This window comes from Bos mutus, chromosome 3 (assembly GCF_027580195.1).
Source record: "Bos mutus isolate GX-2022 chromosome 3, NWIPB_WYAK_1.1, whole genome shotgun sequence".
Taxonomy (NCBI): Eukaryota; Metazoa; Chordata; class Mammalia; order Artiodactyla; family Bovidae; genus Bos; species Bos mutus.
In genome coordinates, this window is record NC_091619.1 from 92,821,795 (window position 1) to 92,845,728 (window position 23,934).

At 50.3% G+C, this 23,934-nt stretch overlaps 1 protein-coding gene across 3 annotated transcripts in view; it reads left to right on the plus strand.

The window, feature by feature from the left end:
• Positions 1-541: 541 nt before the first annotated feature.
• Positions 542-23,934, plus strand: part of TTC39A (tetratricopeptide repeat domain 39A) — a 51,917-nt gene continuing 28,524 nt past the window's right edge. Inside the window, exons 1-2 of one of the 3 annotated variants that reach the window (XM_005894721.3) lie at positions 542-693; positions 19,302-19,406. In XM_005894721.3, the coding sequence (XP_005894783.1) occupies positions 641-693; positions 19,302-19,406 (158 nt within the window). In that variant the 5' untranslated portion in view covers positions 542-640. Of the gene's footprint in view, positions 694-11,363; positions 11,585-19,301; positions 19,407-23,934 lie in introns of those variants that run through there. The other 2 variants (XM_070368087.1, XM_070368086.1) reach the window with 2 other exon arrangements.

Here is a 23,934-nt window from a genome sequence, read left to right on the forward strand (position 1 = left end):
ATGGGGTTCCAAAGAAAGTATGTGCTGGAGACAGATTCAGTCGCCTCTGTCTCCCACCTCCAACAGGGGCAGGGAGCCAGAAGTCTGTGAGCAGGGCCATGTCCCAGGGCCTTGCTCCGCTAGCAGCCTGCACTCCCACACTCCTATCCTCCTGTCCGCTCCTTGCCCGCCCCTCCTGCTCTGTGCCCTGCACTTTGAGGACAGCGCCAAGCCCCTGACCCCATTCAGGTACAGCCCTGGCAAGGCCGGTTCTGCACTTAGGCAGGTGGGAAAGGCATTGGTGACGCCATCACCCCTCGATACGGAGTACGGGCTCAAAACTGGGAGTGGAGGCGCCCGGGGTAGGTCCTAGCGCTGCCACTGGCTCTCTGTGTGACCTTGGACAAATCCCTAGGGTGGGAGGAGGGGCTCAGTTTCTCATTGTCTCGACGGCCGTGGACGGGAGTGCTCTCGCCCTGGGACCGCAGGTCGGCTCTTGGACACCAACGCCCCGGTCAGGCAGGGAGGCGCCCGGCCGGGCGGGGAGGAGCCACGGGGCCCGCCCCGCCCACTCCGTCCAGGTGCGGCCACCCGAGCCGCCGCTACTGCAGCCGCCGCCGCGAGGGGCCGCCCGCGCCCCCTCCGAGTCGGGCCCGCGTCCATGGCCTTTCTGACCGCCTGGAAGGGGGCGGCCCCCGGGAAAAGCGACTACAGGTACCAGGCCGGGGTGGGGACTCGGCGGGAGGCGCGAGTGGGACTGCGGGACGGCAGCCGACAGAGGGACAGCTGACGGGACACCGCAGGCGATGGCAGCGTGCGGGTTGCTGGGCGCGGGGTAACGGCCGGAGGGCCCCGGGAGGGGCAGCCCACTGCCTCTCACCACCACCCGCCCCACGTGCCGCGTGCTCGGTGTTATGGCCCCCAGCAGGGCTGGGCTTGGGAGGGAAGAGATGCCACCCATCACCCCAAGCCCCGCTTCCGGTGCTTCGCCGGTGAGGGCAACTCAGGTGAGCTGGACCTGGGCCGTACTGGGAGTCAGGTGTGGGCAGCTGCGCCTCTCCTCCAGCAGGGCTGCTCACATCCCTCACCCTCCACATCTGGGGCAGCAGTGTGGAGGGAAATCCTAGGTCCAAGTGGGCATCCATGTGCACCACAGCTCCTCCCAGTCAGCCCTTCAGGGGTATGTCATCACCCTGTGTGTCACCCCCAACTCCTGGGTGAGTTGGTATCTCCAGATGTGTTCTAATGAGAAGGGGAAGAGGGGACAGCTCTGGCCTCTCTTCTGAGCTTTGACCCCAAATTCCTTTCCTTTGTATATTTAAAGCTCACCCTGCTACGCCCTGGAGAAGGGCAATCTGACTGTCCTGTTGGCACATCAAACTCAGAAAGCCCCAAATCAAACTTCACATCCCACCCTCAAACCTGTTCCTCCTGTGTTCCCATCTCAGTGAAGGGCATAGTCATCCACTGAGTTGCCCAAGCCTGGAATCTGGGAGTCATCTCTGTCACCTCCCTCCCTCACCTCCACCCTGGTCTCCAAGCTCTGCTGATTTTAGCTTCTTGATGACTCTCGAAGCTGTACATTCCTCTTGGACTATTGCAACAGCCCCTAACTTTTACATTTCCTGACCATCCTTCAGACTGGTCTTTTCTAAATCAAAAACCAGACCATGTCATTTTTCTGTTTTAAAACTCTGCCTTCTTTTTTTTTTTTTTTAATTTTATTTTATTTTTAAACTTTACATAATTGTATTAGTTTTGCCAAATATCAAAATGAATCCACCACAGGTATACATGTGTTCCCCATCCTGAACCCTCCTCACTCCTCCCTCCCCATACCATCCCTCTGGGTCATCCCAGTGCACTAGCCCCAAGCATCCAGTATCGTGCATCGAACCTGGACTGGCAACTCGTTTCTTACATGATATTTTACATGCTTCAATGTCATTCTCCCAAATCTTCCCACCCTCTCCCTCTCCCACAGAGTCCATAAGACTGTTCTATACATCAGTGTCTCTTTTGCTGTCTCGTACACCGGGTTATTGTTACCATCTTTCTAAATTCCATATATATGCGTTAGTATACTGTATTGATGTTTTTCCTTCTGGCTTACTTCACTCTGTATAATAGGCTCCAGTTTCATCCACCTCATTAGAACTGATTCAAATGTATTCTTTTTAATGGCTGAGTAATACTCCATTGTGTATATGTACCACAGCTTTCTTATCCATTCATCTGCTGATGGACATCTAGGTTGCTTCCATGTCCTGGCTATTATAAACAGTGCTGCAATGAACATTGGGGTACACGTGTCTCTTTCCCTTCTGGTTTCCTCAGTGTGTATGCCTAGCAGTGGGATTGCTGGATCATAAGGCAGTTCTATTTCCAGTTTTTTAAGGAATTTCCACACTGTTCTCCATAGTGGCTGTACTAGTTTGCATTCCCACCAACAGTGTAAGAGGGTTCCCTTTTCTCCTGTTTTAAAACTCTTCTGTGGCTTTCTATCACTTAGTGGTGAAAGGTCAAGACTCTCCAGGGGAGGGGCTGTGACCTGCCCAGGCCCACTTCCTATCACTCCGTGACCCTCATTCTGGTCCAGCAACAATGGCTGGCTTTGTAGGACTCTCACAACTGTGCTAAGCTGCTCAGGGCTACCTCTGCCTGGAATGCCATCTACCACTCCTGACAGTCACCCCATAAGATTCAACTTTAGATGACCTCTTTTCTTTAAATTTTTTTTACTATTAAAATAAACTTTTAATTCAAGGGTAGCATACATACAGAAAAATGCACACACTTTAAGTGTACAGAGCTCAATGACTCTTCACAAGGTAACCAGTACCCATGTAACCAGCACCCAGATTAGGACACAGACCATTACCACCCCCAGTGTCTCCCTTGTGCCCCTCCCAGGGGCAAGCCCACAAAGGTAACTACTATCCTGACTTCTAATATCATAGGTTTGATTTTTCTGGGTATTTTTGTTTGTGTGTTTGTTTTAATTGAAGTATAGTTGATTTACAATGTTGTATTTAGATTCTGGTGTATAACAAAGTGATTCAGCCATGAGGAAATGGCAAACCACTCCAGTATTCTTGCTGGGATAATCCTGTGGACATAATCCTGGAGGGCTACAGTCCATGGGGTAACAGAGTCAGACATGACTGAGCACAAACACATGCACACACACACGTGTATGTGGCTTAAAATAAAGCAATGTGATGGACAGTAAAATCCATTATGCCCAAAGCATTTCCAGCAGTGAGGACATTTCCTGTCAAAGCCTGAGATGTGTTTGAAGAACAGAGAGGTGTGTGTGTCATTGAGGATTCAGGAGGCAGGCTACCCAGAAGAAGGCAGAGTTTGGATTTTATTGTGTATTGGGAGACACGACTGAAGTGACTTAGCAGCAGCAGCAGCAGCAGGAGCAGAGGGCATTAGGGAGGGGATTTACATATTTAAAGCTGACCCTGCTACCCGTGGAGAAAGGATATTGCTGAGAAGACAGAGCATTTTAACACTGGGTCATGGTCACCCCCTTCTGTCTCCCCTGTACATATGAAGAAGGGACAGGGTTCATCTACCCCCATGTCCTTGAAGCCCAGCACAGTATGCTTCGGTTTTGATGAGAACATGGGGGCATGATTTATGATGAGGGTGAGATTGCTTGGCTGAGGGGATGAGGAGCAGCTGGGTCCACGTGGATTTCTTGCCCGCCTGCCCTCCTGTAAGAACCCAGTTGTGCTATGTCTTGTAGCCCCCTAAGTGAGAAGTGTAGGTGAGGACCTGAACACGCCTGGCTTTCTACCTCAGCTGGAACTTGGTGGTCACAAATACCCAGAAAATTCTGACTCCCAGATGCCCTTACAGAGTCTCTCACCTGAGGCAACAAACCAGGTCTCCATTCTCTCAGCTTGAGGCCTGTGACTTCTTCACCCTCGGCCCTCACCCACCACGCTGCCTTGTCTCCCACAGCCTGGCCAAAGGGTAAAGGGCTTGGGAAGGTGCTCAGCCCCCACTTTATCATGTACATACTGGCTCTATGACCCTGATTCAGCTGCCTGACCCACGTGAGCCTCAGTTTACTCATCTGTGAAACAATAGCTGCTCACTGAGCGGTGGCAAGACCTGGTGAAGCCACATTGGTAAAGGACCTGACAGACAGCCACTGGGGCAGATTTGGTGATCAGTAAATGTGAGTTCACTGCTACAAGGGAATCCTCGGTCTATGGTATTTGCGTTGAACAGAGGGGATTCAGAAAGGTTTAGTGGCTTCCCTGGTGGTCTAGTGGTTAAGAATCGGCCTTCCAATGTAGGGGACCAAGTTCAGCCCCTGGTCCAGGAAGATCCCACATGCCACAGAGCAACTAAGCCCATGAGCCTCAAATACTGAGCCCACATGCCACAACTACTAAAGCCTGTGTGTCTAGAGCCCGTGCTCCACAACAAGAGAAGCCGCAGCAATGAGAAGCCACCACAATGAAGAGGAGCCCCCGCTCACCACAGCTAGAGAAAGCCTGTGTGCAGCAACAAAGACCCGGCACAGTCTAAAATAAATAAATAAATGAATCTTTAAAAAAAAAAAAAAAGGAAGGTTTGGGAGCCAATGGTGTGATTGTAGGCACCAGAACTGGGAAGCCGGGAACTGTTAGAAGAGGGAAATGATGCCTGTGCTTAATATAGTGACGGCCACCTCCTTGGCCTACAAACAAATTCCCTTACTAGTCATACCAGTACATGCCCCCCACCATGGCTGCTCCTGTAGGAGAGGAAGTGCAAGCAGGCAGGATGCTTTTAAGAGAGTAATTCAGTGGCAGAGCTGCTGTGGGACAGATGGCTGCCCCAGGGATGGAGGGACCTTGCTGAAGAGGCCAGGGGCCTGCTGGGGCTGCCGTGGACAGGTTTCCTACTCTCAGTTTGAGCCTGAGTTCAAGGAGCTCTAAGATGCCTCCAGATAGGGAGTGTCAAATTTGATGACTGGAATCCTTGGGCTGTTAAGGGGTCCCTTCCTTGGCTCTGGATCTGGACTCAAGGCCAGTGCTGAATTTTCAACTATGGGATTCTCAGATCCTGTGAGTTGAGGCATCTGTGATCGTCAGACTCATGATTTAAAATGCCAAGTTTTACGTTCTTGAAGCTCCTGACCCCAGGATTCTGATTTACCTGCTTTGGCCAAGGGCAGCTGCACAGGGTGGGAGAGGGCTCTGATGTGGGAGGCACCATGTGGCCCCTCCGATTCTAAACCCCTGGTGAAGATACCATGGCCCAAGGTGGTAGCATGCCTGACATATTTGGAGAAGAACAGGGAGGCCAGTGTGGCTGAATCAGAGAGTAAAGGAGGATGACACCAGAGAGAGAGACAGCGGGGCAGGGGGGCTAGGGAAGACTTTAACTTTTGCACTGAGCACCATGGGGAGCCAGTGCAGAGGTGTGAACAGAAGAGTGACATGGTCTGATCAAGTAGGGCTGGAGCTGTGTGCAGGGTAGACAATAAAGGGACATGGGTGAGAGCAGAGAAAACAGGGGACAATGCAGTCATCCAGGCAAATAAATTCTCTATAAATTTAGCACCTGCAGAATAGTTCAGTATAATTCATTGAACTAATTCCTTATCTATGGGCATTTAAATGAGTTCCAGCTATATCTTTATTATAAGAAATACTGTGATGAACATCCACATACCATAAATCTTTGTGTCTATGATTATTTCTTAAGGTATGATTGCTGCCCAGGTGTTACTGGTCATCTTTCTAAGGCTCTCAGCCCATAATTCCAGTTACCCTTCAGAAAGATAGTGCCACTTTCTACTCCGACCAGCAGTGAGGTGGCACATTTGCCCTGAGGGAGGTATTAGATGTCCAGTGGGTGTTGCCCTTGTGGTCCTGGCCAGGTCTGGGTGCATGTCATAGGGGAAGTCCCTGTTCTCTGGCTAGCCTTGCAGGGTTCCAAAACTCTTTCAGGTCCATTTGCTTATTTTATTGCTCATGTCAGTCTTGTTATCCCTGCTTTATGAGTGAAGAAACTAAAGCTCAAAGAATAATGACCAGGCCCATTCTAAGAGCTTTATGTCTATTATCTCATTTAATCCTTACAACAACCCAGTGAGGTTGGTGTCGTCAACATCCCCATTTCAAAGACAAGATCACTGTTCCAGGGTGTCAGAGGTGGGGTATAAGCCCCAGCTTGCAAACCTGCTCTCAAAAACACTCCCTCCCTGCCCTGACTAAAGCCAGTAGAATGACTTGCTTGGGGGCCGCACAGCTAGGACATGGTGGGGCTGGGAGTCCAGCTGGATCTTCCTGATTCTGCAGTTCTGACCTCTGACAGGATGCCACTCAATGCCAGAAACCCCTCATTAGCATTCTGCATCTTCTTTTCATTCAAAATTGTTCTTGGTCTTTGTGCCTGACGGGGCGTTCCTTTCTTAGACCCACCTTTGGCAGCTCTGGGGGACCAGACTTTTGAAAAAGAGCTCAGATCCCAGAAACCAAGAACATCAGAGCAGGGAGGGCCCTTGACCTCCTGGTCCAACCTTCTCTTCCTTTTATATTTGGTGGGGAGAGAGAAACTAAGGGCCAGAGTGAGGCAGTAACTTGTCCAAGATTACACAGCTAGTGAGGACCAGAGTCCATGGGGAGGGAGGGGGGCAGCCCAAGGAGCAGGCCTAGTCCTCCCTAAGGGCCTCTCTCAGGGGAATACTGAAGAACTGTGACTGGTTTGGCCCTCTTCCAGGGCCCTTTGTGGATGAGCCTGTTTACCTGTGAATTATTAACGAGCTCAAGCCTGTAACCTGCTGGGTGGAGCTCACTCACTCACTCTAAGGAAAACCAGCTTCACAGTCACCAGCTCAGCTGGGTTGGGAGGGCTCTAGGGTCTGAGGGGTAGTTCTGGGTTTTAGAGACAGTGGAGGTGGGATGCTCCATGTAAGGGAGGGGCCTGGAGAAAGGCACCGAAAACGCAGCTATGAAGAGGGGAGGGGACCGGGGTCCCTGAGTAAAGCTTGGCAAGCTTATGAGCATGCCTGAGAGGTGGCCACTGTGACCGCAGGTTTACAGATGGGAAGACTGAGATTCAGAGGAGCAGAGGCAGAGCTGACTTCACAGCTTAAGCTCCTTCTACAGTGGCATCACTTTTCACGTGCTCAGACCTCTATTTGTGTGACATCTCCCCCACCCATTTCCACACACTTTCTGTATAGGATACAGTTGAAATTTGGTTTAAGGCATGCTTAGACCTGAGTCCAAGTCACACTTGGTTCAATCCTCAGTTTTCTCATCTGTAGGATGGGAGATAAAGCTACTGTGGAACTTTCTAGAGCATTCTGAGGAGGTTAGTTATTGAAGGCTTTTTTTTTTTTTGGTCACACCATGCAGCTTGCAGGATATTAGTCAGATAGCATCACCTACTTGATGGACATGAATTTGAGCAAACTCCGGGAGATAGTGGAGGACAGAGGAGACTAGAATGCTGCTCTCCATGGGGTCACAGAGTCGGACACAACTTAGCAACTGAAAAACAAATTCCCTGACTGGGGACTGAACTCAAACCCCAGCAGTGAAAATGCTGAGTCCTAACCACTAGTTCAGTTCAATTCAATTCAGTCACTCAGTCGTGTCTGACTCTTTGCGACCCCATGGACTGTAGCACGCCAGGCCTCCCTGTCCATCACCAACTCCCGGAGCTCACTCAAACTCATGTTCATTGAGTCAGTGATGCCATCCAGCTATCTCATCCTCTGTCGTCCCCTTCTCCTCCTGCACCCAATCCCTCCCAGCATCAGGGTCTTTTCCAATAAGTCAGCTCTCTGCATCAGGTGGCCAAAGAATTGGAGCTTCAGCTTCAACATCAGTCCCTCCGATGAACACCCAGGACTGATCTCCTTTAGGATGGACTGGTTAGATCTCCTTGCAGTCCAAGGGACTCTCAAGAGTCTTCTCCAACACCACGGTTCAAAAGCATCAATTCTTCTGCGCTCAGCTTTCTTTATAGTCCAACTCTCACATCCATACATGACTACTGGAAAAACCATAGCCTTGACTAGACGGACCTTTGTTGGCAAAGTAATGTCTCTGCTTTTGAATATGCTGTCTAGGTTGGTCATAGCTTTTCTTCCAAGGAGCAAGTGTCTTTTAATTTCATGGCTGCAATCACCATCCGCAGTGATTTTGGAGCCCAGAAAAATAAAGTCAGGCACTGTTTCCACTGTTTCCCCATCTATTTTCCATGAAGTGATGGGACCGGATGCAATGATCTTAGTTTTCTGAATGTTGAGCTTTAAGCCAACTTTTTCACTCTCCTTTTTCACTTTCTTCAAGAGGCTCTTTAGTTCTTCTTCACTTTCTGCCATAAGGGTGGTGTTATCTGTATATCTGAGGGTATTGATATTTCTCCCGGCAATCTTGATTCCAGCTTGTGCTTCCTGCAGCCCAGCGTTTCTCATGATGTACTTTGCATATAAATTAAATAAGCAGGGTGACAATATGACCACCAGGGAATTCCCTGAAGGTCTTCTTAAGCTGAGAGATGGTATCAGTGGAATTAGTCTATATGAGGCTTCTCAGGGCCACTGAGAAGTGCAGTGAGCCCAGTTGCTTGCTCTTGCTGGTTGGGGAGAAAATGAAAGAGGAAAGCAGGCCCACCATATCCTAGGCACAAAGCACCAGAAAAAAAGGTCCCCCTGGCCGGGGAGGAAGGAACCCAGGACTCAAGACGCTCTCCTGGTCCCCTGGAAATTAGTAGATGACCTGAGCAAGGTCACCTGAGTTGGGAGGTGGAAATAATGGTAACTCACGGACTCGCCGGGTCTGGGGCTGAGCCAGAGTTCCTGGGGGCTGGGAACTGCCTGGGTGGAGCCCTCCTGAAGGATAGGCCACTCTGATGCTCTGATCCACCAGGTGAGTGGCTCCAGCATCACTGCTACTATTGTGGTGAAGACAGAGTTCCAGCTCTGAAGGCAGAGCTGAGCCCCAGTTTTCATCTGTACAAGGTGGAGAATAATAGCATCTACCTTGGCCCCCCCACCACCAGCATCAGAGCACTTAAATAGCACATGCCAGGCACCATCCTGGGCATTTTACACATAGGAATTCTTAATCTTCAAATGACCCTTTGAAACAGGCAGAATTTCCATTTTACTGAGGAAGAAACTGAGGCTCAGAGAGGTGGTTAAATGTGTACATTAAAATGAGATAATCCACGTTATATACTTAACATATACAGCACATAATAAGCCTGTGATGAATGTCAGTCATTATTGTAATCATTACCTGAGAGGAAAATGGTAAAGTGCTAGGCCCAGTTTTCAAGTTTTTGGTGGTTAGTTGGGCACTGACACAGAGATGTCTGACCAGACCCAGAGGCTCCCAGTCTGATGGCAGAGACAGTCACATACAAACCCCACCCCACCCCCACCACAGAGATGGTGTTCGCCCCAGGTCATAGGGAGGTCAGAATGGGTTAGAGCAGTGTGTGCCCAGGAAGCTACTGCCCCCATTAGGGAGGAAGGGCTTCCTGGAAGAGGATGCATCTGAACTGAAACCTTGAGGGTGAGTAGGAGCTTTCTTTCACACATGGCAGGTTTTTAATAAATGTTGGTCAAGTACAACTAAAGATTTACTTTGAAGCTAAGGTAGCATAAAGCTTCAGAACTCCTCACTTACTTGGCCCCTTCCAAAGCTCTGGGAGGACCCTCTAAATTTTATATTGATAAATTTGTATTCTTTTTTTTTTAAAAAGCCTATCAATTATATGCTTTTGGATTGTCCCTTGGTTAAACAAATGAATAATCCATAACAAGGAAGAAGGTGTGTTCCAGGCAGAGGGAACTCTGTGTACCAATGCCTAGAGACCTGAAGGTGCATGGCATGTGACAAGACACTCCCCACCCCACCACCATCTGAGTCTCCTCCACCAGCCTCCTCACCCAGGCTCCTCTTTAACACATTGCTGGGCTTCTCACCAGCTTCACAAACTCCAGCTGTCATCAATGTGCCTTTGCCACTTCCACGCTCTTTGATCCATGTCCCTGTCTGGTACATCCTTTCTACAACTTCCTTGTGTATAAACAATATAAACTTCAAAACTCAACTCTGTGTCCACCTTCTCCAGTAAGCCTCAGACTCCTCCAGCTTCTGTAGCATTCTCATTTACCCAGACTTCTAAAGATGATGGTGGATGTTATCATAGTCTGCTCCTTGTAGTTAAATAGCTTTTCCATGCCTATGTCAGAATCCCAGAGGTGTGATGGCCCTTGCTTTGAGCATCTGGCCTCTGCTCACATATGGACAGAATAAGAACTCACTACCTTTCCAGGCAACCTGCTTAGATTTAAACAGTTGTCCCCAAAGCCTCTCCCCTCTGCCACCGGGCCCAATCTGCCTGGCTCCTCCAGGACCTAGTTCAAGCCCTCTTTCTAACATGGCTGCTTCTACAGGCTCCTCCTATTTCCCTTTCTGACATCCTGGAGCTCAGGGCTGATCCAGGGGTGCTGGAGCCCCTCCTCCCTCTGTCCCCTGCCGTTGTGAAGGGACAGCTCTAATGGCAGCCACGTGCTCTGATGAGTCATGATCAAGAGCATCTGGAGCCTGGAGGTGGCCGCTGGTTAACTCTTCATGGGCCAGTGGCTCTTCTGCCAGGAGGCCTGGTCGGCTTTAACTTAACTCTGGTCCTAGACATATACCTGAGGGCTGGGCACACAGTAGGCATCTGAAGTGTTATGGGTGACCCCACATAGGCCCTGGGGATTCAGGGGAGAGGGGGCCAAGAAGGCAAGAGTGTGTGGAGTCAGGAGGGTTGAGTTCCAATCACAACTTGCCATTTTTTAGGTGAGTGCCCTTGAGCAAGTCACATGAACTCTGCCTCAGTTTCTCCATCTGTAAAATGGCAGTTATGAAGATTCTTTGGGGAGGCAATGCGAACTGCTGGCTGGCAGTGAGTGCTAAATGGCATGATTTTCTGCCTTCTGGTCTCCTGCATAGAGAAGCACAGCCAAGCTGTGGGCAAATGGGTGGGATTAAAATCCAGGTCTTTCTCTGCATGACTGCCCCCAACCAATGCAGTAGGATGATGAAGGGCTCAGGTCAGGGTCGCTGAGAGGCGGGCGCTGTGGGGATGGGAGAGTGGCAGGGAGGTGGACCTCAGGTCTAGGAGAACTTTCTGGGCCCAGCTGGGGCTCCGTGAGGAAGGCGTGAGCCCGCCCTCCAGGGGGATTGAGCGCAAAGGGTTCTCGGGCATGGGCAGGGCAGACCTTGGGCGCCCCGGCTCTCTCTGTCAGGGCGGGGATGGGGGGTGTAGGGGGCGCCTTTCGCCGGCCCCAGGCAGCCCTCCCACCCGCGCCCGCTGCAGACCCCGCGTCTGCGGTCGGCCGCGGGCGGGCGGCGGCCTGGCCCCACTGCGCGGGTGGGCAGACCGAGGCCCGGCCCGGCCCCGCCGCCTTCCCCGCCCCCGGCGCGCCCCTCCCCGGGCGCCGCGTCCGCGGCTCGGCCGCACAGCGCCCGCTCGGGGTTCCGGCGGCAGCACCTGGGCCGCGGCTGGCGTCCGCGGGGGCACGGTGCCCGCCCCACTCGGCGATGACCACGGCCGGCGCCCCGGGCCCCCTACCTGCGGGGTAAGTGCGCGGCGGGGCGGCCCGAGGGAGCGCTGGCCGGGCCGGGTCGGGACTGGAGGCGGGGGGCGGGGGGCGGCGCCGGGCCCGGCCTCCCCCGCGGCCCGCACTGCGGCTTCCAGCCCCTGCCTCCCGGCGCCACCGCCGCAGCCGGGGAGCGGGAAGGGGACTGAGCGGGGAAGGTGGAGGCCCCGGGGACCCTGGGCCGGTCACTCCCCTCGGGGTCCCAACTTTGTCGGAAGCTGTGGCCACAGCCACGTCAGAGCTTTCTCCCTCCCGCCTGGCGTTTACACCTGAGCCCACCATCATCACCTCCATTACAGGTGAGGGACCTTAGCCAGTAGCTCTTAGATGACTTAGGTCTCCCAGGAGGTGAGAAGTGGGCCTGGGATTTGAAACCAGCAGTGTCGGATGCCAGGCACTACTTCATCTTCAGGGATAATCGAAGGAGTTAAAAGGCTAAGCTAGGAAGCGGCCGGGGCTCCTGGGCACAACAGGAACAGGGGTAGTAAAGGTGGGCGTTGTCACTTTCAACGTGGCACTGGTGTTCATTGCCACCGCACCCCGCTGAGGAACCTGTGGGACCCTACACTGCCCCGCAGCAGTGAGCAGCTCTTTGCCATTCGTGGGCCCCACTGGTAGGGGCTGGGAGCCTGAGGTGCTAGGAAGTTGTTGGGTGGAGATCCGGCCCAGGTGAGCTGGGAGGGGTGCCATTCTGCCTGGAGCCTGGCCAACAGGACAGTGTTTGCGTAGGGCCTCAGGGCTAACACATGAATAGGGAGGTGACGAGGCTGGTGCCACCTGTCAGCTGGAGGCCTCCACAGGGCCCTTGTGTGTTCCAGACTGAAGGCTTGGAAGTTGGGTGGCTGGGGGACTCCCTGTCCTGGGGAAGGGTTGCCTGGTAAGTCAGGCAACGTTTTGTATGACTTTGACCAAGTCCTTTATCCTCTCTAGAACTCTGGTCCCTCCTTTGGAAAATACAGGGAGGCTGAGCTGGCTGCTCCCTTCCTTCTCTGGGCTGGTCTCTGTAAATCTGGAAGCTAGTTAAGTCTGTCTGCCCAGCCCTGAGCATCACCCCCACTGGGCCAAGAAAAATGATTTTTAGGAGAAAAGGCAGGTGTGGAGCAGGGCACCTATCAAAGAATCCTGAACCCCCAGACTAGAACCCTCATTCATCTTCTTCCTTGCACCCTCACATCCCTGCAGTCCCCTCTACAACTCTAGGCTCCTCTGGCCCCTCCTTGGGCCTTCAGGGCAATGAGCTTGCCCTTCTGCACTGGCAGGTCATCCTCCTACTAAACCATACATGCCCATTTGCGTGCCCTCAAGGTCCATCTGGTCCCAGTCAGTGCATTCTGGTGGGGTCCGAGCAGAGCAGGGGCAAAAGCCCAGCTCCATGTGTGAGGGGCAGTGGTGAACAAACCAACATTTAAATCTCCATCACTTCAAAAATTATGAAATAATTTCAACCTTCGGAACAATATAGCCAATAATAAAATGAACTCTCTGCCCTTGCCAGCAAGCTTTTCCAGATGTTAATATTGTGCCCCATATATTTCATATTCTTTTTAAGAAATAAACCATGGCAAAGATGGTCAAAGCCCCTATGGACCACCCCTACCCTTCCCTCTACAGAGACAGTCACCATCCTGAATTTTGGTTTATCATTTTTCTGTCTGTTTGTATTCTTTTACTGAGTATGTTTAAGCCTAAAAATTATGTAGTTCTTTAAATTTTTTCTGTAAATGGAGTCATACAGCATAAATAATTCTGCAACTTGCTTTTACTCATTCAGCTTCAGGTTTCTGAGATCAAGGTCTCTTGATCCTTGAAACCCTGGTCTGCATTTGCCTTCCTGTGGTATGCCACCTGATGTAGAGACTGTTATTTATTTATTTATCCAGCCTTCCTGAGGTGGAAGGAAGGTCCACCTGAACCTGAGATGGTTCCCAGGATCTTGTTATTCAAACAATATTCTCAAATGATTGTCTTACACATATATGAGTGTTCTTCCAGGTTCCCAGGTAGGAGTGGAATTGCTGAGTAGCAGCGAAGTGTCAGACACGACTGAGCGACTTCAGTTTCACTTTTCACTTTCATTCATGGGAGAAGGAAATGGCAACCCACTCCAGTGTTCTTGCCTGGAGAATCCCAGGGATGGTGGAGCCTGGTGGGCTGCCATCTATGGGGTTGCACAGAGTCGGACACGACTGAAGTGACTTAGCAGCAGCAGCAGCAGGACATGTGCATTCAATTTTTAAAGTTACTTAGTTTCATTATAAAAGTGGTGCTGTTCTGTAAAAGAAATGATGGAAACATCTTAGGGAAAAAAATTGCTAACATTTCATCAGTACTTTTTAATGTCCTTTACACTGTCTCAGTCATTCTTAGTAGCAACACTGGGAGGTAGATACTGTCATTCCCATTTTATTGATGAGGAAACTGAGGCTCATAGAGGTTAAAGAACTTTCCCAAGTTTTTCCAACAAGTGATTGCTAAGCTGCATCTATAGTCCAGGGTTGTCTGATTTCAAAACTCCACACCACCTAGGCCACACCACATCACTCCCTGCCACGTGGTACTGGCTTTATGCACAGCTAAGGGTGACTCTGGAAGCAGAGTCCCAGTCATATTTGCAGTTTAGAAAGGTCATTGTGAAAGTGACAGGTCCCCCATAGATGGGTTCCCCTCAGCCAGAGTTCCCCCTGAATGCTGGAGCAGGAAGTAGAGGCCAGCTCTGACTCCTGTCTGCTCTGAGTGACCGCCTTGCCCTGCCTCCACTGCCCCACCCACCTCACCCTGACTGAGGGCTGGGTAGGAGGGTTTTCTGTTTTCAGCAGGTACGAGGGTGCCCCAGCTCTGCCCATCACACACTAAGGTAGTGATTTCCAGGCAGACTGAAGTGGAGGGGTGGGAAGGAAGGGGAGAGTGGGATGGCTACAGGATTGACACCCCTTCCCACCCTTCAGCTCTCTTCTCCCTTTGACTTCAAGCCCCCTCCCACTATGCTAAAGATCCTGGTGTTCGTTGTCACTAGCCATTCTCCACACTCTATCCAGCTCGACTTCCCCACCCACCCACCCCCACCTGCAGCACAGAAGAGGAGGCCACCATCACTACTTGGGAGCCCAGGAATATTTTGGCCTGGGCCCCAGCTGGGAGCTTGGAGCAGGAAGGCCTTAAAGACATGGAGACAGCCTACAGAGAAGTGGGGACCTCAGTCACAGCCAGGGGAAGGGAAAGGCTTGGCAGATTGCTTTTGCAGAAAGTATTTCTGTATTCTCCCAGGTTCCTGGGAGCAGGAAACCAGGTTCCTCTTTTCACTGTCTTCACTTCCTTATCTGTCACATGCAGATAAGAACTTCTGGCTCCTAGAGCTGGTAGGAGGATTGAGTGAAATAATGCAGGCATCAATTTAGATAACTTGAAGTGATATTCTCCTGGCAGTGATGGGTATTTGTCAGTGCTATTATTAAGTCCAGTGGGACTGATGTCTCCAGCCCACCTCAGCTTCCCAGCCAGCTGGGATGCCCCCACCTCACTCCTTCACTTATAGGCCTTGCCAAGCTTGTCTTCCACACTTGCCCCGTGATGGTTGGCGCCCCCTCCTCACTATGGTGCCATGCCTCCAGCCCTTTGCTCACACTCTGTTCCCCTTCTGGGACTGCTTTGTCCATCTAGTCCTCACTTCAGGGCCATTGTACCCAGAAAACTTCCTTGATTGCCCCACCCTCACTTCTTGGTCTCGTCAGCCCCCAGTGATGCCCATGAGCGCAGCCCTGATGACTCTGGTTGTCAATGCCTCTGCCTCGTGTAGCCCTCAGGGCAGGCCCAGGTCTGGTCCAGTCTCTTTTCCCCAGGGCCTAGCCCCAGGTCTGGAGAGGTCACCGCAGACCTGCCTCACCACAGTTAAGGGGAAGGGATGCTGAGGCTGCCAGAGAAGGGAATATGTGCCTCTGTGTTGTCTGTCTGTCTGTGCATCTTTCTCTCCAGGTAGACTGAGGACGCAGAACCTCTCTCTTGATGCGGGTAGAGATGGTGGTGGGAGTGGGAGTGGGGTGTGCACAGAAAGGGAAGGTAGGCTCTTGTTTCTGAAATTGTTTAGAGATGGACAGAAGCCAGGACAATGGACTTGACTCCCTGGGGCTGAGCTGGTGGGCACTGACTGGCTTAGGCAGAAACTTGGGTTAGAACCCATGCTCAGGCATGTGACCTTGGCCAAGCCACCTCTCTCTGTGCCTTAGTCTCCTCTTCTGAAGTGGGATAATAATTCCACTTCACAAAGCTTTGTGAGCGCTCAAGGAGAGGACAGCAGTTAAGTGCCTGGGGCAGTGGGTACTCATTGCCTTTTCGCTGATTCACCAGCAGAGATGAATGGACTGAACCCCACTCATTAGGCTAAGCCTTGGGCGCAAAGGAAGACACTGTCCCTACCTCATGAAGTGGGGTCTTTTTGGCTTTATCCTAAGGGTGAAGACAGTGAAGGCCTTCAAGTCTGGAAATGACATGGTCAGGTTTGGGTTTTAAAAAGCTACCTTTGGCTATTACATTATCCCTTAATAAAACTACCTAGATGCTGGATGAGTTACAACATTCATCCTTTAACATACATTCCTGAGAGTCTGCTGCAGTAACAAATCCCTCAAGCCAAGAATCCCTCAAGCCAAGGGAGCTGAAATCAGGCCGATAAATAAGATGAAGCCACAGCAACCTGGTGGTATTTATAAGCTACAGAAACCTAGAATCTTGAGTTTTAATGACACTTAAAGAATGGACTTCCCTGGTAGCTCAGTGGTAAAAGAATCCACTTGCCAGTGCAGGAGATGAGGAAATGAAGGTTTGATCCCGGGTCAGGAAGATCCCCTGAAGAAGGAAATGGCAACCCACTCCAGTTTTCTTGCCTGAGAAATCCCATGGACAAAGGAGCCTGGTGGGCTCCCGTCCATAGGGTGGCAAAAGAGTCAGACATGATGTAGTAACTAAACAACAATGACAAGGAATGGGAAATAAGGACTCGCGGCTGCCCAATGGTATGAGGAGTTGGAGCTTCTCCTCCCTACCACCCCACCACTACATGAATGTGCCACCCTCAAGGGTGTCTTCAGCATGTAAGGATACTGACTGGGAAAAAAATACCCACACACCACAAAGGGAGACAACAGTTCTGGTGGGGACCAAGGGGCTCCCTAGAAAATTATACATACCAGTCAGCTCTCACACAAATTTCAGGTTTGAATATACATTACCTCTGTGGTCCTGAAAATGCTAAACCAAAAAAGTAATGTAAGTGGTCTTAGGGTGGTAGCACCACAGGGAACTTGGCTGAAGTGAATGCAAATGCTCTCTGAAGAAGTGGGTTCTCATTTAAAAATCCCTTTGGGATCAGTCAGATAGGAGCTTGTGGTAAAATGAAACATACAAGGAAACGAGGTGCTGTGAACAATAGATACCAGAAGCAAGAAATAGCAGAATTAGAGTCTACGATCCTAGAGTGATGAAACACTGTGATTGTGTTTAAAATGTGGAAAGAAATCAGACATGGACTTGCAACGATAAGCAGAGAACAAAATACTGCCAAAAATGACCAAGCAGATTTGAAAAAGAACCAAGTAGAATTTATGAAGGTGAAAAATAAAATAATTGAAATTAAAAAAACTCAGTGGACAGGATAAGCAGCAGATGAGACATGCTGCTAAGTCACTTCAGTCATGTCCGACTCTGTGCAACCCCATAGGCGGCAGCCCACCAGGCTCCCCCGTCCCTGGGATTCTCCAGGCAAGAACACTGGAGTGGGTCGCCACTTTCTTCTCCAATGCATGAAAGTGAAAAGTGAAAGTGAAGTTGCTCAGTTGTGTCCGACTCTTAGCGACCCCATGGATTGCAGCCCACCAGGTTCCTCCGCCCATGGGATTTTCCAGGCAAGAGTACTGGAGTGGGGTGCCATTGCCTTCTCCAGATGAGACATACGTAAAGAGAATTAGTGAAATGAAAGATATAAAGAAATTAAATCTAATAGAGTGAGTGAAAGAGATGGCCAAGAAGAGAATGAAGAGAAATGAAGCACAGAATAAAATGAAGTAACAGAGAGAAGAGTTAGGAATGGACAGGAGTAGAAGGTGGAGTCTCCCATCAGACCTAGGTAGAGATGGTAGGGGCCTGGACTGGAGGCCACTGGGTATAGAAGGAGGTGGATTAAGAGATTTTCAGGAGATAGGACTGAGAGGACTTACTGATGGAGCAGATGACGGAGGCCAGCGGGAGGATGTGTCAAGGATGACTACTAATATTTCTGGCTTGGGAAACTTGATAGAGGGGTATTGTTTATTGAGATGAGAAATCTGGAGAACAGATTTGGGAGAAGAAACAGTTTTGACCAAAAAACATACTTCATTTTGCCTGCGAGGTTCTGCTGATGCAACACAGAGTCCTTACAGCTGGGCCTTAAGATAGGTGTAGGACTTTATCTGGTGGAGAAGGAACTTTAACTTTTAAGGATCTTTTTGCAGTAAGATCATCAAGACTCTTTTTGGAATCTTCTCTATGTAAAAGAGGCCCTTGGAGAAGAAACATTCACAAGAAATCAAACAGGACTTTTGGGATCATCTCTCATCTTTTAGATGGTAAACAGGGTCAGAAAGATAAGGAATTTGCTCTCAGAACCCAGGGCTCTTCATTCATTCATTCATTCATTTGTTCATTCATTCATTCACTGACAACCTATATTTATCAAAAGCCCATTTTGTACCAGATACTAGACACTGGTGATACAGTAGTGAACAAAATGAAGATTCCTGCCCTCAGGAAGCTTATATTTTAGTGGAGGGAGACAGATAATAAACCCAAAAATAAGTTTAAAAAAAAAAAGGTCACAGAGTGATAAGAGCTATAAAGCTATAAAGAGGTGTAAGGGGGACTTCTGGTAGTCCAGTGGTTAAGACTCTGTGCTCCCAATGCAGGGGGCTGGGGTTCAACCCCTGGTCAGGGAACTAGATCCCACATGCTGCAACTAAGAGTTTGCGTGCCACAACCAAAGATCCCGCACTCCACAACAAAGACTGAAGATCCCGCATGCTGCAAATAAGACCTGTGCAGCCAAATAAAAACAAATAAACTTTTTTTAAAAGAGGTGTAAGGACTGGAAGGAGGCCAGGTATACTGGAGATGCTATTGGCTAAGGTGGCTCTTGAATGTAAAGCCCCCTGGGCAGCTCTTACAGGGTGGCTGCCCATTCCAACCCATTGTGACAGTGCCTGTGGGGTTCTAAAGTGCAGGCCAGAGGAGGCCAGGAGAAGGCCTAGAGAAGAAGGAGGAAGAAAAGGACTGCAGTGGAACTTAGTGGGTGGGCTGTGCCCCCCAAGTGGGGGCAGAAAAGTCCAATGGGTCAAAAGGGGCATGGAAGGTAAGATAAATTTATTCCTGAGGCTTCCTTGTACCAATCCCCAAGACCCTATCCTCATCCCCTTCCCAATCCCCCCACTGGGTATCAGATGACATTCTCCTTCCTCTCCCCTCTCCCACCTTTAGGAATACTCAGAGGTAGGTTCAGATTGTCCTGTGTCCTAGTTCAGAGGGGGCAGCCTGGAGGAGCTCATGACGCATCCAAGGATCACCAGGGAGGTCAAATGGGTGCTGGGAGCCTCTGTTCCAGCCAGGACAGTTGAACCTTTCAACCAAGGCTCTTTTGAGAGCTTCCGGGTCATGCTCGTGTCTCTCCCACCAGGACTCCTGTGAGCAGCCTCCATGAGGCCCTGGACCAGTGCATGACCGCCCTTGACCTCTTCCTCACCAACCAGTTCTCAGAAGCACTCAACTACCTCAAGCCCAGGTGAGGCTTAAGCCCAGATTGGAGATGGAGGATGTGTATATGTGTGTGTGAGTGTGTGTGTGTGCACGCGCATGCACATATGTGAGTGTAGGGATGGGGGTATTAGATGGAGACCCAGAAGTCTTACATGAGAGGAATCCAGTGTAACTAAATGCTTTCGGCCTTCTGGGTCACTCCGACCTCTGAGAATTCCATAAAAATGGCTCAGGATCCCCATTCCATAGCCTAGAACAACCAAGCCGTCCTCAAGGTCACCGTGACTTCCTTCTCCTCAGGTTCTTGTGGCTTCTTCCACTTTGATTTCTTGGTCCCACAGAATCCGGCTCTAAAACAGCCCCTTTTAGGTATTTTCCTCCAGAGTACTACAGACTTGAATTGCTTTCACTGAAGCCTTTAGGGCAATGATGACAGTCAGTCGTTTAGCCATTTCTTCTAGTGTTGACTGCCTTATTTCTAAATAATACACTTGGACTGCTCTTTCTTTACTTACCTCTTTTTTCAATTTTTTTTAAAAACTGAAATTAAGTTGAAATATAATTCACATACCATGAAATTCACTCCTGTTACTTTTTACTTTTACATATCTAATGGTTGCAAGGGGCTGCCCAGGTGGCTCAGTGGGAAAGAACCCCTCTGGAAAGCAGGAGACATGGGTTCGATCCCTGGGTTGGGAAGATCCCCTGGGGAAGGAAATGGCAACCCACTCCAGTATTCTTGTCTGGGAAATCCCATGGACAGAGGAGCCTAGCAGGCTACAGTCCACAGGGCTGCGAAAGAATCAGATATGACTTAGCAGCTAAACAACAAATGGTTGACAAGAACTTAGCTTTCTTAAACCCCTGCCACACCTCCCTTCCTTCCTCCTGCTCCTATCATTGTATCACAATATCTGGCTAAATTAGTAATCAGTGTTTTCATTATTATAGCTATGTAATTATGCTCATCGCAGAGATAAACCTTACCTTGTAAGATTATATTTTCTTTTTGGAGTTAATAATTGTCTTGTTTTTTTCATTTGCCTAATTTGCTATGTTTATCCTGAGCTCTTTATAGCCACTCCATGAAGTCATGAGGTTTTCTCTAAATACTCACATATATCAGGGAAACCCTCTCAGTCCCTCCTTTTTCTGGAAACCTGTCCCCTGGAGGACAGGCCTGTTTACTGGCCACCTTCCAGCTGGCTCCTGGAATCCCCTTTACTTCTCTCCAGTTTGCTTGGCCTGGCTTTTTCTCTCATATCCATATCCTCCCTCCTTTGGTTAGAGTGCATCCTCTAGAAGTTTTCTAAGAGAGTGTTGCATGAATATAAGCTTTCCTGCTCAGAATTTTGAAGGCATTGTTTTCTGCCCTGTTTCCTGGCAGGTACTGTAGCCAGGAGAATCCTAATTCTTCTTTTGTGGCATGGGATCTTTTTTCCTCCTCCAGACATGTTTAGGATCTTCTCTCTTATTCCTGCAAATCTGAAATATCACAATGATGTGCTGGAGTATAGGTCTGTTTAATTGGAATTTTTTTATTTGAAAACTCAGTTCTAGGAAATTCTCTCGTGTGATCCTTCCACGTTCTGTTTCTCTTTCCTGGACTTTCTTTACATCAGCCGCTAGGCTTCCTGGTCCAGTCCTCTTCTGAGCTATTTATCTGTGCCCTCCCCACTGCATTTCTGTATCTTTTTCCCCCGATTTTTGGGAGAGTTCCTCAACCTTATCATTAAATCCATTGACTTTTCTTTTTTTGTGTGTAATCATATGATTAATTCCCTAGTACTCCTCAATGTTTTCTGAATGTTCTTTTTCCCTAAAACATCTTATTCTTGGTTTATGGGTGCACTGTGTTCTTTATATCTATATTTAAAATATGAGTGTCCTGAGGATGGGGCTTGGCATGTAGTAAGCATTCTAATGAGTATTTATTGCTGTTATTATTATCACAGAATAATTATCTCTTTTGAAAATATTTTGTTTTTTTTCCTACATAATCTTGGCTTTCTCAGTGTTTCTTTTTTCTTTAAGAGGGAGAATCCTCTCCCCGTGGTGGGGAGGGGCTTTCCTGAAACACCCATGGTCCCTGGCTGGCTGTCTGGTCATATTTAAGAGCAAGTTCACTCAAAATCCAATGGGAGGGTCTGGCCCAAGTAGCCTTGTGATTGGTGGGATCAGCTTTTGGATGAGCTGGCAGAGAGCGGGCCCCAGATGTTAGCATTTCAGGAAAAGAACGCCGCGCCCACCCTAGCACCCCGCCACCTTCTTCTACGTGGGCAGAGAGCCCTGGCAGCCTGGGTCCTGGGGTTGAGATGGGGCCGAGGTGGGGTCTAATCGCGTCTGCCGCCTGCTGGCCTAATCCCCTCTTTTCAGCTCTAGGTGGTCATCTGCCACAGCTGGCTCCCCCAGAACCGCCCTCCCCACCAGCTCCTTGGGAGAGCGAGTGCTGGGGCAGGGCTGCTGCTTTCCCCAAGCCAGTCCTGTTCAGTTTCTCTAGACCTGACTGACCCATCGCTGTCCTGTCTGGGGTCAGCGGCCCAGCTTCTGAGGGGGCAGTGCCAGGGCTTGGTGGACGTGAGTCGTACAGTGGTCCACATGCCCCCACACCTCAGCCCACCCTCTGAGAGGATCTGGCTTGAGATGGGGCAGGACCGGTTCTGCTTAAGAGCGTGGCCATCGTCAGAGGCAGGCCAGGCTCCCTCCTGCCCCATCACTGAGTACCTTCCAGTACTTCTGGAAGGCGCCCTGGCTCCCCTTCCCTCCTGGTCACTCCTTGTCCCTAAGCAGCTCCTCTCTGCCACTTCACCCCGCAAAGCCCTCCTCCCTCTTGAAGCCCCCTCCTCCTTGAGGGGCTGCCTCACCTGCTCTCACCTCAGGAGGGTACTTTCCTAGGGAGTCCTGAACTCAGGCCCCTAGAGGCAGCACAGAGAGAACAGTCTTCCTGGGAGGCCACCTTTACCTCATTCATGAGACACTGTAGCCTCTATTTATCTCAGCACCTGCCCCATTCTAAAAACGGGTCTTTTCTTTCTTTCTACACTTAAGAGCCTCCCCCTCCACCAAACAGTGCTCGTCATTAGCATACACCCCACCCCTTCTTGTGACAACCAAATAATGTTTCCAGAAGGGAGGTGTGGGGAGGTACAGGAGATATCTTTCTCTATCACTTTGAAGAACTACTGGTCTAGAGAAAATAATTCTTGCTGTAACATGACCTCCCCTGCCCAGGCGTAGCCACTGAAGCTGTGAAAGATGCTGGGGGTCACCTTCATTCACCGTTCCTGTTGTACACATGTGTCTCATTTACTGTTATCCGTACTTTGCCCTCGGGGAGTAACTGGGCTCACCAGGCTTCCCACTCCCACCCCTACCCCCAGTTTTTGCTTTCCCTTTGTCACGTCTTTGAGTAGCTTCTAGTTTATTTTACTTCACTCCATGTCTGCCCCTGAGCACTGTCTCTGGAACATGGTCACTACTCCACTCATTTGATGAAAAAATTGGTCATGGCTGATAACTAACAGAACCACGATTGAAATCTAGCCCCCCTCAGCTCCTGGGCCTCTTGGGCCATCTTGGATCTCAAGCAGGTGGAGGAGTGTATCTGGCACAGAGGCCTCACGCCTGCCTCCTCTTCCAGGTGGGAGGGAAGGAGGTAGAATAGGGGTGTGCGTGTTGGGGACAGATGTAAACATTCTTGAATGTTTACGTCGGATCTCAGTTGCGGCACGTGGGATCTTTTGTCACAGCTTGAGAACTCTCTAGTTGTGGTGCAGGAGCTTCAGCAGTTGCAGGACCCAGGCTTAGTTGCTCCATGGCATTGTGGTCCCCGGCCAGAGATTGAACCCACGTCCCCTGCATTGCAAGGCAGATTCCTAACCGCTGGACCACCAGAGGAGTTCCCTAAGATTCCTTTGAGAGAGGAAGTCAAGTCCCTTGCTGAGAGTAGGGGGTGACAGGGATTGAGGAAAAGTTGATGAGTAGTGTGATGGGCTGAGGTTGGTGATCCAGCTCAGGCTGTACCTGTCTGTGTGGTGGCGGCTCCCTCCCTTCTTGCTCGGTGGCAGCGCTGTGGAGAGAGTAGGCGGTTTCTTGTTTTCTGGGCCCAGGCTCCTAGCCAGTGCTGCAGGGGGCTGGAAGGCTCAGCAGTGAGGGTTTTGACAAGAGAGTGGGTGACATGAGGGAGCTTGAGGGGTCAGGAAGACAGGACGGGCTGGAGGATCAGGCAGTGGGAGTGATGAGAGTGAGTGCAAAGGTGGGGAGCCTGTGGTTGGGAGGGTGGGTGTGTCATGCAGGACTCCAGAAGCGGAGCTGTTCTGTGGGTTGATGATGAGGTCAGGGTGTGACCCATGGGATGTGGCAGTTGGGCACCTGTGACCATTTCACTTGGCAGCACCTCATGAGTAACCTCGTGTGCATGGCAACATGTGGGGTGCTGGGGCTGCAGGACTGAACAGGGTATGGGCTGTCCTCAGCGCTCCTCAGGGAGCCAGTGAAAAACAGTAAAGGGTGGTGCTGAGAGCTGTACGAGGACCCCAACTCACGTGGGAAGG